The sequence below is a fragment of the Carcharhinus amblyrhynchos genome, chromosome 3, assembly GCF_965287045.1.
Source record: "Carcharhinus amblyrhynchos chromosome 3, sCarAmb.v2.hapA, whole genome shotgun sequence".
Lineage (NCBI taxonomy): Eukaryota > Metazoa > Chordata > Chondrichthyes > Carcharhiniformes > Carcharhinidae > Carcharhinus > Carcharhinus amblyrhynchos.
Genome location: NC_137326.1, coordinates 4,594,298 through 4,608,667, shown reverse-complemented (window position 1 = coordinate 4,608,667; position 14,370 = coordinate 4,594,298). Strand labels below are relative to the sequence as shown.

General features: G+C 50.5%; 1 protein-coding gene across 2 annotated transcripts in view; it reads left to right on the top strand.

The window, feature by feature from the left end:
* LOC145363207 (monoglyceride lipase-like) overlaps positions 1-8,851 on the top strand; it is a 75,324-nt gene extending 66,473 nt beyond the window's left edge. For both annotated transcript variants that reach the window (XM_080218641.1, XM_080218642.1), the window contains 2 exons: positions 6,406-6,621; positions 8,674-8,851. In XM_080218641.1, the coding sequence (XP_080074767.1) occupies positions 6,406-6,621; positions 8,674-8,787 (330 nt within the window). In that variant the 3' untranslated portion in view covers positions 8,788-8,851. The remainder of the gene's footprint in view (positions 1-6,405; positions 6,622-8,673) is intronic.
* Positions 8,852-14,370: the final 5,519 nt, after the last annotated feature.

The window sequence follows — 14,370 nt, the reverse complement described above, 5'->3', positions numbered from 1 at the left end:
TGGCTGGGCCAGTGTTTATTACCCACCCCTAATTGCCCTGGGAGGGCAGTTGTGAGTCAACCACGTTGCTGTGGCTCTGGAGTCACATGTAGGCCAGACCGGGGTAAGGAGGGCAGATTTCCTTCCCTAAAGGACATCAGTGAACCAGACGGGTTTTTCCGACAATCGACAACGGTTTCATGGCCATCAGTCGATTCTCCATTCCAGATATTTTATTTATTCAATTCAGATTCCACCATCCGCCGTGGCGGGATTCGAACCCGGGTCCCCAGAACATCAGCTGCGTTTCTGAATTGATAGTCGAGCGATAAAACCACTCGGCCATCGGCTCCCCACGTTTCTAAAGGGTCACGGGTTCGAGACCAGTTCAGCCCGTCTCGACTGACGCACACTTGCTGAACATTTGGGACGATTTGTCTGTGAAGAGTCCAGTCTGAATCTTGCTGTTGTTGTCAAATTTGAGTTTGATTCTTGGATTGTTCAGAGTTGCGAACCCAAATAGAGGCAGTGGTAACAGCTGGAAGAACAAATATGGTTAAAATATTTCCCTGTGCAGCGTGTGATCCTCAGCAATGCTGCCATTTAATATCATTCTTTATTGTTAAATACACGACTCTGAGTGACTAACACACTGGACAAAGGACAAATCCTGCCCTGTGTGTGGAAGTGTGATTATTCCTCGAGAGTCGTAAGGTGGACGGATAGATATTCCGAGGAAAGCTGGGAGGGAGGAGAGATTACCGACTAACAGCACACGATTACACGCCGTCTCCTAGGAGACGCCCTTCATGACGGAACCCGTTCAAAGGTCGAGTAATGAAGGGTTATTACTGAAGGTGTTGATCGTGTGATGGCTGCTGGAACGACTGAGCAAAACGCGACCCAGAACACACTCTACAATTTCCCATTCATCGCTGTAAACACGGCGCACATTAACCCACTGAGCGCAGCACCGTTCCCCACAGCTCGGACTGTCCGTCCTGTTATATAGCAGCCACCAGCAGAGTTAGAGAAACACGGCGAGTGGCACCAAACACTCCATTTTCCCTCGAGCAGGACAGGGTTCCTCTTCCAGGTTCCCTCCCTTGGGTTTCCCCTCCCGATGACGCAGTTTTTATCCAAGGTGACAGAGCGGTTTCTGTCCGCCCCATTGCTGATTGGTTATCTGCTTGCCAAGCTCCTCCTACGGAGAAGGACGAGGAAGTCGTTACATGGGAGCGTCACCGCCTCCAAGTGCCGCACCCGAGTCGCACGTTCGCCGTTCCCTCACTGTCGCCGGGTCAACGTCCTGAAATCCACCCTCCCCCCCCCCCCGCCTGACAGCACGGTGGGTGTACCTACACCTCACGGACCTCAAGAAGGCAGCTCACCACCCCCTGCGCAATGCAACTAGCGATGGGCACCCCCACTGAATCTGTTTTATAATCCCCCTCGGTGTTTTGGGCTAAAATGGGACGTCTCACAGTCGTCCAATCTCCCCACCGCCGATATCAAACTAGAGACAGCTCCGCAAGACAGATACAGGAGGAGGGACGAAGGGTCAAACTCCCCAAGAAGGACACAACCGCTGGAATCGCAGTGTTGTGATGATGAGTTACATCAGGAAGCAGTGAAAAGTTGACGCTAAACTTGAGGTTTACAAGTTTGGCGCTTCCTAAAGTTTATTTATGAGTGTCACAAGCAAGCTTACATTAACAATGAAGTTGCTGTGAAAATCCCCCAGTCACCACACTCTGGCACCTGTTTGGGTTACACTGAGGGAGAATTTAACACGGCCAATGCACCCTAACCAGTGTGTCTTTCGGACTGTGGGAGGAAACCGGAGCACCCGGAGGAAACCCACGGGGAGAACGTACAAATTTCACACAGACAGTGACCCTAGCCGGGCATCGAACCCGGGTTTGGGGGCAGGGTGTTGGGGGTGGGGTTTGGGGGTGGGGTGGTGGAGCCAGCTCACTGCTGTGAGGCAGCAGTGCCACCGTGCCTGCCCTAAGCAGTGCCCCACAAGTCTTTCCACAAGCAGGGATGCACGTACACAAATCACTGGCAGAACAGGTTGAAGCTGGATTAATCCTGGACTTAACAACCACAGGCTTACAGGATAAAAGCGAGGAGGTTATGATGGAGCACTGGGATTGGCTGCAGCTAAAGTCATTGGGCCAGATTCTAAAGTCGTCATGGTCCCCATCGCTGTGGCTAAGAGTCAGAGTGTGGGGGTGGGGTTTGAGGGCACAGTGTGGGGGCAGAGTTTGGGGGCAGGGTGTGGGGGTGGGGTTTGGGTGCAGGGTGTGGGGGTGGGGTTTGGGGGCAGAGTGTGGGGGTGGGGTGTGGAGGTGGGGGCGGGGTTTGGGGGCAAGGTGTGGGGATGGGGTTTGGGGGTGGGGATTGGGGGCAGGGTGTGGGGGTGGGGTTTGGGGACAGAGTGTGGGGGCAGGGTTTGGGGGCAGGGGGTGGGGGTGGGGTTTGGGGGCGTGGTGTCAGGGCAGGGTTTGGGGGCAGGGTGTGGGGGCAGGGTTGGGGGCAGGGTGTGGGGGCAGGGTTGGGGGCGGGGTTTGGGGGCAGGGTGTGGGGGTGGGGTTGGGGGCAGGGTTGGGGGCAGGGTGTGGGGGTGGGGTTGGGGGCAGGGTTTGGGGGCAGGGTGTGGGGGTGGGGTTTGGGGGCGTGGTGTCAGGGCAGAGTTTGGGGGCAGGGTGTGGGGGCAGGGTTGGGGGCAGGGTGTGGGGGTGGGGTTTGGGGGCGGGGTGTCAGGGCAGAGTTTGGGGGCAGGGTGTGGGGGCAGGGTTGGGGGCAGGGTGTGGGGGTGGGGTTTGGGGGCGGGGTGTCAGGGCAGAGTTTGGGGGCAGGGTGTGGGGGCAGGGTTGGGGGCAGGGTGTGGGGGTGGGGTTTGGGGGCGGGGTGTGGGGGCGGGGTTTGGGGGCGGGGTGTGGGGGCGGGGTTTGGGGGCGGGGTGTGGGGGCGGGGTGTGGGGGCGGGGTTGGGGGTGTGGGGGGGGCGGGGTGTGGGGGCGGGGTTTGGGGGTGGGGTTTGGGGGCGGGGTGGTGGAGCCGCTCACTGTCATTTGGCAGCAGTTTGAAGAATCATAGATTCCCTACAGTGTGGAAGGAGGCCATTCAGCCCATTGAACTTGCATCAACGACAATCTCGCTCAGGTCCTGTAACCCCCCTATTTACCCTGCTGATCCCGCGGGCAGACTAAGGGGCCACTCTAACAATGATTTAATGTGTTCACTCAGCCGGGCTGTGTAACATCCAACCACTCGGTCCAATTCTGATCACTGCACTCCTGAAAAAGGGGAAGTCTTTCGAGAAGGTGCAGAAAAAATTCTGAGAATAATTTGCGAGGTGATGGGCTTGTGTGTGGGGAGGTGTTGGAGGAGCAGGAGTTACTGTTTTTCGAGGGTCGAAGGATGAAGGGAGATTTGAAAGAGGTTTTGAAGATGATTAGGGTTCTGGACAGGGTGTTCCCTTTGGTTGCGAGATGGAGGGCACAGATTTGAGGTGATTGACATCAGTGACACGAGGCAACATCATTTTCATGCAGCGCGAGGCCAGGATCTGGATTGGATTTGGTTTGATTTACCATGTGGTGGTACACTGTGAAAAGCATTGCGACTTGCGCACTATACAGGCAAAGCGTACTGTTCATAGAGTACAAAAGGGAGAAGGAAAGGAGAGGATGCAGAATATAGTTTGATTTATTATTGTTGCATGTACCGTGAAACAGCGAAAAGTATTGTTTCTTGCGCACTATACAGGCAAAGCATACTGTTCATAGAGTACATAGGGGAGAAGGAAAGGGGAGAGTGCAGAATGTAGTGTTACAGTCATAGCGAGGGTGTAGAGAAAGATCAACTTAATGCGAGGTAGGTCCATTCAAAAGTCTGACAGCAGCAGGGAAGAAGCTGTTTTTGAGTCGGTTGGTACGTGACCTCAGACTTTTGTATCTTCTTCCTGAATGCATTGCCTGAGAGTGTGACGGTTTCACATCAACCAAGGCTTTCACAATGGAATCAGATCAATATCTGAGGGCAGAAAGTTTACAGGGCTGCAGATAAAGGGCGGGGGTGTGGGACGAACTGAGCTGCGCTTGCGTGGGGCACGGACTTGACGGAGGGAAGGGTCTCCTCCTGCCCTGAAATAACTCCATCTAAGTAACGTCTCACTTTAATCCAATTTCAGTTCGAATGGAATCTGAAGCTTGGCTGTCTGGGTGTTCCTCAGTTATCTCCTCAAGGTTAAGCCTCCTCAGTTTCAAAAGAAAGATTTCGCTCCCACTAATGCGTCACATTTTTGTTATTTTACCTTCAGAACAGAAGCACATCCTTCACCCTAACTGGATTGTACTTTTCAATTCTTATCACCATGAAATAATCACCAGTTATTAGCTTGCTTTGTTTAATGGCCTTGTTTCCTTGCATTGCTAGTTTTAGTGACATGTGCACTCAGATCGATTTAATTTCGATTTTTTGATTTATTATTGTCACAGTGAAAAGTATTGTTTCTTGCGCGATATACAAAGCATACCGTTCGTAGAGAAGGAAAAGACAGAGTGCAGAATGTAGTGTTACAGTCATAGCGAGGGTGTAGAGAAAGATCAACTTAATGCGAGGTAGGTCCATTCAAAAGTCTGACAGCAGCAGGGAAGAAGCTGTTCTTGAGTCGGTTGGTACGTGACCTCAGACTTTTGTATCTTTTTTCCGACGGAAGAAGGTGGAAGAGAGAATGTCCGGGGTGCGGGGGGTCCTTAACTATGCTGGCTGCTTTTCCAAGGCAGCGGGAAGTGTAGACAGAGTCAATGGATGGGAGGCTGGTTTGTGTGATGGAGTGGGCTACACTCCTGACCTTTTGTAGTTCCTGTGGTCTTGGGCAGAGCAGGAGCCCAGACCAAGCTGTGATACAACCAGAAATATGCTTCCTATGGTACACCTGTAAAGCTTGTTGAGAGTCATAACTCACAAGCCAAATTTCCTTGGTCTTCTGAGAAAGTAGAGGCATTGGTGGGTTTTCTTAACTATAGTATCAGTATGGGTTGTTGGTGATCCGGACACCTAAAATCTTGAATCTCTCGACCATTTCTACTTAGGTGTAGAATTTCTACTTAGATGTTGATGTAGACGGGGGCATGTTCTCCTTTACGCTTCTTATGATTGGCTTTTCTGCTTTATTTAGACCCTGATTATCCAATTAAATGCCTGCGCTGTAGGTTCAGTAATGTTATCCTGTATGGTCCTGGATTCTCTCCTTTCATATTCACAGCACCCAATGTGGTGTCATCCACAAATGTAGAAATCGTAATTCTGAATTTTGAGTCTAGTTCAGGAATGTGAATTATGATGTGCAGTGACCCTGGCACTGACCCTGCGGAACTCCAACACCCCACCATTGGTCAGTCTGAATAACTGCCTGTGATCTTTATTGCATTGTGCTCTGTAATGACTCAGGAAGTCTGACTGGAAAGGAACTTATAGAATGCAAGGTAGAAACCACTACCGTGGTGTACACGCAGTAATCCCTCACTGGGACTGCAGCTCAGCAGGCCCAGTCCCGGGCCTGCCTTATGAGAAGCTCAGGTAATGACTTCTGGCTGAGCAGGCCATTGTTACCAGGGGAACCCTTACCCAATAAGCCCCACAGTGAGATCAGTCAATGATTCCCCACGGACCTCGTGGGGGTTAGCACATGTTCCTGATGTTGAGAGGTCACAGATCTGAAACATTGGTTAGGATCTGGTGTCTTGCCCCATGGTGAGCTTAGTGATGTGGGGGGTATGGCGGGGTGGTGGTGCTGGGGAGGGGGGTGGGTCGGTGGGGGGGGGTGGAAGGGGGGGCTGGAGCAGGTGGCATTCATTCTACCACTGACTGTATTAACCTACCCCGCGGGTGGAGAACTCAAACCCTGGCATATTTTCTTAAGGGTTTCTGGGAGCAGAGGTGGGGGTAAGTGGGGGGCGCCCCTCGTTCCAAGGTACTCCGTGCTGAATTGAGGGGCTGAGCCCAGCCAAGGCGACCTGTTTCGTGACCGAGTGGGTCAAGGCTGTCCCTAAACGGGGCGACGCTGCCGTCTCGCTGGTTCTCCAGCCAAGACCCCTCCCCCCCCCATTCTCACCCTCCCAAAGCGCCCCCCCCACCACCACCACCACCTCCACAAGATTTTACCCGTTAACTCTGTTTCCCACTCCACCGACCCTGCCAGACCCGCTGAGTCTTCCAGCATTTTGTGGGCGGAGCATTCCTGTCCCGCCCGCCACGGGAATCGGAGCGAACGGGACACGGACCGTGCGTGGTCCGTTGACCCCGGGTGGGACTTTCCCTCCTGGGGCGAGCGGGGCTGGAAAACCTCACCCCGGTGTTTCTGTCTCGTGTTCCGAACGTTTGTATTTTTGGTGACATGTTTAGCTTCTCGCAGGTGAAGGATTACATCGAGGACCCTCTCAACTATCATGGCCCAGTGAGGGTGAGGTTTGCCACTGCGCTGCTCAAAGCAGTGTCTGGTCTGGAGAAGGTGCTGCCCACGATAACTACACGGATGCTGCTGTTACACGGCGACGCGGACAAACTGTGCGACATCAGCGGCTCGTATCTCTTCCATGAGATGGCAGCCAGCTCAGACAAGACCCTGAAGGTAACACCTTTTTCTCTCCTTAAACTGGGATCTTTCTCAGGCCAACTATCCATTAGCTCCTTGTACATGGTGGACAGTGTGGCACATACCAGTCTGTGGGTAGTATCACCCATGCCGGGTAACCTCCATTGATTACTGACCCCCAGTACAACCCCAGTTCCCTCCCTCACTCACCTGGAATGGTCCCCAAATTCTTAAAGATTTTATTCCTGGGATATGGGCATCTCTGGCTGGCCAGCATTTATTGCCCATCCCTAGTTGCCCTTGGAGGGCAGTTGAGAGTCAACCACATTGCTGTGACTCTGGAGTCACATGTAGGCCAGACTGGGTAAGGATGGCAGATTTCCCTTCGAAAAGAATATTTGTGAACTAGATGCATTTTTCTAACAATTGACAATATTTCATGGTCATCAGTAGATTCTTAATTCACTTTTTTTTATTCAATTCAAATTCCAACGTCTGCCATGGTGGGATTCGAACCCCCATCCCCAGAACATTAGCCGAGTTTCTGGATTCATCGTCTAGCGATAAAAGCACTCAGCCATTGCCTCTGTGCTCCAGTTTGAAGGGTTAATGCCCCAGTCCCCATGTCCATGGGTCATTAATTACTTCCACTGCTGTGAAGGCAGACAAAAAAATTTCACCTTTCACATTTCCCAGGGTGGCACAGTGGGTTAGCTCCGCTGCCTCACAGCGCCAGGGACCTGGGTTCGATTCCCGGCTTGTGTCACTGTCTGCGCGGAGTCTGCACATTCTCCCCATGTCTGCGTGGGTTTCCTCCGGGTTCTCCCCACAGTCCAAAGACATGTGGGTTCATTGGCCACGCTAACTTGCCCCTTGGTGTCCCGGGATGCGCAGGTTAGAGGGATTAGCAGGGTAAATATGTGGAGTTTCGGGAATGGGGCCAGGGTGGGATTGTGGTCGGCGCAGACCTGATGGGTCAAATGGCCTCCTTCTGCACTGTAGAGTTTCTGTGATTCTGTCACCACTTCAGGATGCACCAATGTCTTTAGCATCGAAGGACTTTTGGGTTGGAATTTTACCAGCAAGCCCACTCCGATTCCCAGGGCAGGGGAGGCTCGGAGAACGGCATTCTCCATTGGCCTCGGGCGGGATCGTATGAATCTCGGGCGAACGTGCCGGTAAAATTCCGCCCTTGAAATGTGGTCGGCGTCATGACTTCGGGATTGTGGCAGCCAATTTGCGCACAGCAAGCTCCCAGAGGCGGGAATGTCCGCACGAACCAAAGCGTCTGAGTTAAGGTGTTGGGTGAGGGGTAAAAATGCACCCCTCTTCACTGAAATGCTGCCATGGCAGATGGCGCCTCAGGGGGATTTGCCCCCCTGGTGGGTCAATGTTGCCATTCTTCTCAAGGGCAATTAAGGATGGGCAATGAATGCTGGCCCAACTGGTGATGCCCACATCCTGTGAAAGTATAAATAAAAAAACTAGCAATGTAGAGTCTAGATGTTTACAGCATGGAAACAGGCCCTTTGGCCCAACTTGTCCACGTCACCCAGTTTTTACCATTAAGCTAGTCCCAACTGCCCGCGTTTGGCCCACATCCCTCAATACCCATCGTACCCATGTAACTGTTTAAATGCTTTTTAAAAGACAAAATTGTACCCGTCTCTCCCACAACTGTAAGAAGCCTGGGAGATGTCCCGGTTAGGGTGCATTGACCCGAACAGGCGCCGCAGTGTGGCGACCAGGGGAATTTCACAGCAACTTCACTGCAGTGTTAATGTAAGCCTTGTGACTAATAAATAAATAAACTTTAAACTTGTACCTCTGGCAGCTCGTTCCAGACACTCACCATCCTCTGTGTGAAGACATTGCCCCTCTCGACCCTTTTGTATTTCTCCCCTCAGATACAACGGGGTCCAGAGGGGCAATTTTTTAAATCTATGCCCTCGAGTTTTAGACTCTCCTCCCTTTGGGCAAAGATGTCCTCGCTGATCTGTGCCCCCTCGTTATTTTGTAGACCTTTGGTTCTGTTTAGTTTCTGTTTAGTCACCATTGTCTCTGCTCCTGTGTTTTTCCCCCTCCCAGGTCTTTGAGGGTTCGTTCCATCAGCTTCATAGAGAGTTACCGGACGTGACTGAGGAGGTGTTCGGGTTGACTGAGAAGTGGCTGAATGAGCGGCTGCCACAGGTGGAGACATGAATGGAGTGTGGCAGTGAGAGGGTTTCTGAAGGAGCCTACTTTATTTATATTGGGATTGAATGTATGGGGAGGGGGGGGGAGGGAGGGAGGGAGGATGGATGAGGAGGTGGTGGTGGTGGGGGGGGGTTGGGGAAACGCTGGGGGTGGAAGAAAAACCATTTCCCCACTATCGGATTAACAAAATAAAATAACTTTTACACAAAAACCCCGTCGTGGAAAGCCGTTCGGAGATTGATTTCACGCTTGTGTGCGGGGAAGAACATTCCTGATCTCGATCGATGTTTCTTAACCGTTGCTCCCCCTCTCCCCCCCCACCCACCCCCAACCCCCCGTCCACCGAACCGATGGCCAACGCTACCGGGTACCTCAGGGTTAGGGTTCTGGGCTGCAGCGGACGGCGAATGGATTGGGAACACAACGAGAAGAAAGAGTCGTGTTGCTGTTCCTGAACCACTGGGTGTTTCTAAGCGCCAATGAAATACGTTTGAAGTGTGGTCACTGTCGTAATGTGGGAAACTCTGCAGCCGATATGAGCACAGAAAGATCCCAGAAACAGCAAAGTGACAGCGGCCAGATAATCTCTTTGCGTTGTTGATTGAGAGATATATTTCGACCGGGATATTAGGGAGGAGAACTTCTCCGGTAACCCGCACCAGCGTGTGTGACAAAGAGAAACAGCCCTTCATATCGAAGCAATAGTCATTTCTTTGACCCACGACCCAGACCGGGCAGCCAAGCTGCTGGAAGAGCAATATTACCCCAACACCGGTGCACTGCGAGGCGAGACGGCAGATCTCCCTCACGCTTCGCCAAACTACCGAGGGAAGAGACTCCAGGCATCACCAGGTTGCTGAGAGGCCAACTGATCCGCTGGAAATAACCAGTGCTGCTTTCACTGGAGAGGAAGAACAAGCCAATGCCTCTCACTATCGCCCTCCCCACTCCTGCTCCCTCCGCCCCCCCCTCTCCCCTTCCCAGACAGAGTCCCAGGAAGATGTCACTCATCTCAGGCTTTCTGACTCACAGCCTAGATTCATACAGATGATTGTGAGGGGGAGGGGGAGGGAGGGTGTGGGGGTGAGGTGGGGGGGGAGAGGGGGTGGGCATTGCTTGAGTTTGAGAAAGACAGAATTTGACCCGTGCGGGGCAGAATGAACTGAATGTCCCTGGGGGGGGCGAGGGGTAGGGGATGGAGGATTTTCTAGCCATTCCTGTTGGTGGGAATGGTGGCACCACAGCGGGAAATGGCGGTGGGGCTGGAAAACCGCACTGCCTGCCAATGACAGGCTATCTCTGCAAAACACACCACGGGGAAGGCGGGGCTGGAAAATCTCTTCCCCCCTCTCTATGGGAACCCACATCCCCAGAGTGAGGTATGGGAAAGACCACTGGATTTCCATGGGTCACAGACAGAACCATGACATGCGATTGCCAAAACGCTCCTTGAATCCTCTGTAATATAATTGGGAAGATAAGTGCCCCTTGCTTCTTATGCACCTGCCCATCTCAATGCTCTCCTACCCACCATTTCCACTGGGGGGGAGGGCAGGGAGGGTGCAGCGGGGAGCACATTCACAAGGACCGGTTATAATTTGATATCCTTGGTTCATGGGGATGGCTACACACGTGGAAGTGTAGCACTCTTCAAACAGATCCAATGTTTGCTCGTGGGATGTCAAAAACATGACTTGTGGCCTTTATATTTTTCAGGACAAGATCCAAACTTAATGAAGTCCTTTGGGGAGGTTGGGTTCTCTTTTGGGTAGATCAGAGATACAATTTGGAGGGATCCAGTGCCTTTTGGGCCTGTAATGGTTGACACATAAAACAAAATGGATAAACCCATTTATAAATGTATGTAAATGGAACTGCAAACTTGATTGCAACTATCAAACTGGCACTTACATTTCCTGTCCTTAAAATGTATTTTAAAAAGTCTGCAGTTTAAAAAAAAAATTGGTGCTTGCTATTTCACTCTGTTTGTTAACATGGGCCTGGGGTTATCATTATCGGATTTATGCTGCATGACTGATTTCACAAATTATCATTATCATAGTGGTGTGCCTATTCACCATTTGACTGACAATTCCAAGTGGTTTTAAAGCCTTTGACATGGGGGCTATGAATAAAAATGTTTGTTTTTTCATAAGGGCTTAAGCACTTGAATGAAATGTTTGGTTTTGTAAAGAATGAAACACTGGAATGAAATATTTGTTTCTATAAGAGATTATGTAATTAAAAGAATATAAATGTAGTGAAAGAGCTTTTATGAATGAGTGTTCTTTTCTAAATAAAAAAATGCAATAGACCCTTAAAAATGTTATATTATTTCATCTCAGCATGGATCCTGAGGTCTGCCCATGGTGGATGCTGGATGAGTTGACATGGGCATGAAGGGGCCATGGGAAGGTGGGTAGGGTGAATAGGTTGGAATTAAGGTTATGATGGACTGTGGGGGTAGGTAAGAGAACCAGATGGCATGAATGGTAAATGGGGAGTGTGTGGGGGGAGGGGGTAGCACGTTGTCTGGAGGGATGTTTTCTGTTTGATTGTTTTGTACAATCCTCCAAAATAGATCAGTTGGGTTTTGGGAGAAAAGCTGTTTAATCTTCATTACCAAACACTGGGGGTGCAAGGTACTTGTGAAAATGAGGAACTGAAAAGAATTTAGTATTAACAAAGAGACAGTACTTTAAAAAGAATGGATTAAAGGTTGAGAAATTCCCTGACATGATGAGCGAGGACATAGAGTGTTGAAGCAGGTGGCTACAGTGATAGTGGCTGACTTGGTGGTTATCTTTCCAAATTCTATAGATTTTGGAAAGCTTCCTGCCAGTTGGGAAGTAGGAACCTCACTGTTTAAGAAGGGAGAGAGAGAGACCTATTTGACATCGGTAATAGAAGCATAGAATTCCTACAGTGCAGAAAGAGGCCATTTGGCCCGTCGAGTCTGCACATGACCCTCCGAAAGAGCATCCCACCCAGGCTCTACCTTCTGCTCTGCCCCCTGTACATGGCCAATCCACCTAACCTATATGTCTTTGGACTGAGAAACGAAGACAAAATGTTGGAATCCCTTATAAGTTTAAAGTTTTTATTTATTAGTCATAAGTAGGCTTATATTAACACTGCAATGAAGTTACTGTGAAAATCCCCAAGTCGCCACACTCCGGCGCCTGTTCAGGTGCTCTGAGGGAGAATTTAGTGTGGCCAATGCACCCTAACCAGTACGTGTTTCGGACTGTGAGAGGACACTGGAGCACCCGGAGGAAACCCACACAGACACGGGGAGAATGTGCAGACTCCACACAGACAGTGCCCCAAGCCAGGAATCGAACCCTGGTCCCTGGCGCTGTGAGGCAGCAGTGCTAATCACTGTGCTGCCGTGCCACCAAATTATAAAGGAAGTGATAACTAGACACTTGGAAAGTAACGATCTGAGTGGCACAGTCAGCATGGATTTATGTTTGACAAACTTACTGCATAGTTCGAAAGTAGAGAGTAGGAATAAACAGGTCATTCTCAGGGTGGGAAGTGGGGTATCACAAGGAACGATGAGGTGGGACTATTCATAACCTACACCAATGATTCAGGTGTGGGGCCAAAATATAATATTTCCAAATTTGACAAGGACACAAAACTAGGTGGGAATGAGAGCCGTGAGGAGAATGCAGAGGGACGGGGACAGGATATGTGAGTGGGCATAAACATTGCAGACAGAATATAATAAAGAGCAAAGAACAGTACAGCACAGGAAACAGGCCCTTCGGCCCTCCAAGCCTGCGCAGCTCATTGGTCCAACTGGACCATTCTTCTGTATCCCTCCATTCCCAGTTTGCTCATGTGACTATCCAGATAAGTCTGAAACAATTCCAGCGTGTCCGCCTCCACCACCCTGCTGGGCAGCGCATTCCAGGCCCCCACCACCCTCTGTGTAAAATACGTCCCTCTGACATCTGAGTTAAACCGCACCCCCCTCACCTTGAACCTGTGACCCCTCGTGGTCGTCACCTCCGACCTGGGAAAAAGCTTCCCACTGTTCACCCTATCTATATCCCTCACAATTTTATACACCTCTATTAGGTCTCCCCTCATTCTCCGTCTTTCCAGGGAGAACAACCCCAGTCTACCCAATCTCTCCTCATAGCTAAGACCCTCCATACCAGGGCAACATCCTGGTAAACCTTTTCTGCACTCTCTCCAAAGCCTCCACGTCCTTCTGGTAGTGTGGCGACCAGAACTGGACGCCGTATTCCAAATGTGGCCTAAGCAACGTTCTATACAGCTGTAACATCAGATGCCAATTTTTATACTCTATACCTTGTCCTATAAAGGCAAGCATGCCAAATGCCTCTTCACCACCTTCTCCACCTGTGCTGCCACCTTCAAGGATCTGTGGACTTGCACACCCAGGTCCCTCTGTGTGTCTATACTCCTGATGGTTCTGCCATTTATTTGTATAGCTCTCCCCTACATTAGTCCTACCAAAATGCATCACTTCGCATTTAACTGGATTAAATTCCGTCTGCCATTTCTCCACCCAATTTTCCAGCCTGTCTATATCCTGCTGTGTTCTCTGACAATGTTCATCGCCATCCGCAACTCCAGCCACCTTCGTGTCATCCTCAAACTTACTGATCTCACCGGTTACACCTTCTTCCAAATCATTTATATATGTCACAAATAGCAGAGGTCCCAGTACAGAGTCCTGCAGAACACCACTGGTCACAAACCTCTAACCAGAAAAAGACCCTTCCACTGCTACCCTCTGTCTCCTGTGGCCAAGCCAGTTCTCTACCCATCTAGCCACCTCTCCTTTTATCCCATAAGATTTAACCTTTTGCACCAACCTACCATGAGGGACTTTGTCAAACGCCTTACTAAAATCCATATAGACGACATCCATGGCTGTACCCTCGTCAACCGTTTTTGTCACCTCCTCAAAAAACTCCACCAAATTTGTGAGGCACGACCTCCCTCTTACAAAACCATGCTGTCTGTCACTAATGAGATTATTCCGTTCTAAATGTGCATACACCCTATCTCTAAAAATCCGCTCCAACAATTCCCCTACCACGGACATCAAGCTCACCGGCCTATAATTACCCGGGTTATCCTTGCTACCCTTCTTAAATAATGGTACCACATTGGCTATCCTCCAATCCTCAGGGACCTCACCCGTGTCCAATGAAGAGACAAATGTGAATGTGAATAAGTTATCTATTTTGGGAGGAAAAAAACAGAAAGTCCAAATAGTCCTCGAGTGGTGGAAGATGGGGAAGCGTCAATGGCCAAAGAAACTTGGTTTGTTCTCACTGGAATGACAGAGGTTGAGGGGAGATCTGATAGAAGCCTGCAAGATTATGAGGGGCATGGACAGAGTGGATAGTCAGAAGCTTTTTCCCAAGTTAGAAGTGTCAGTTACTAGGGGGCACAGGTTTAAGGTGCGAGGGGCAAGGTTTAAAGGAGATGTACGAGGCAGATTTTTTACACAGAAGGTGGTGGGTGCCTGGAACTCATTGCCAGTGGAGGTAGTGGAAGCGGATACAATAGTGACTTTTAAGGGGTGTCTGGACAATTACA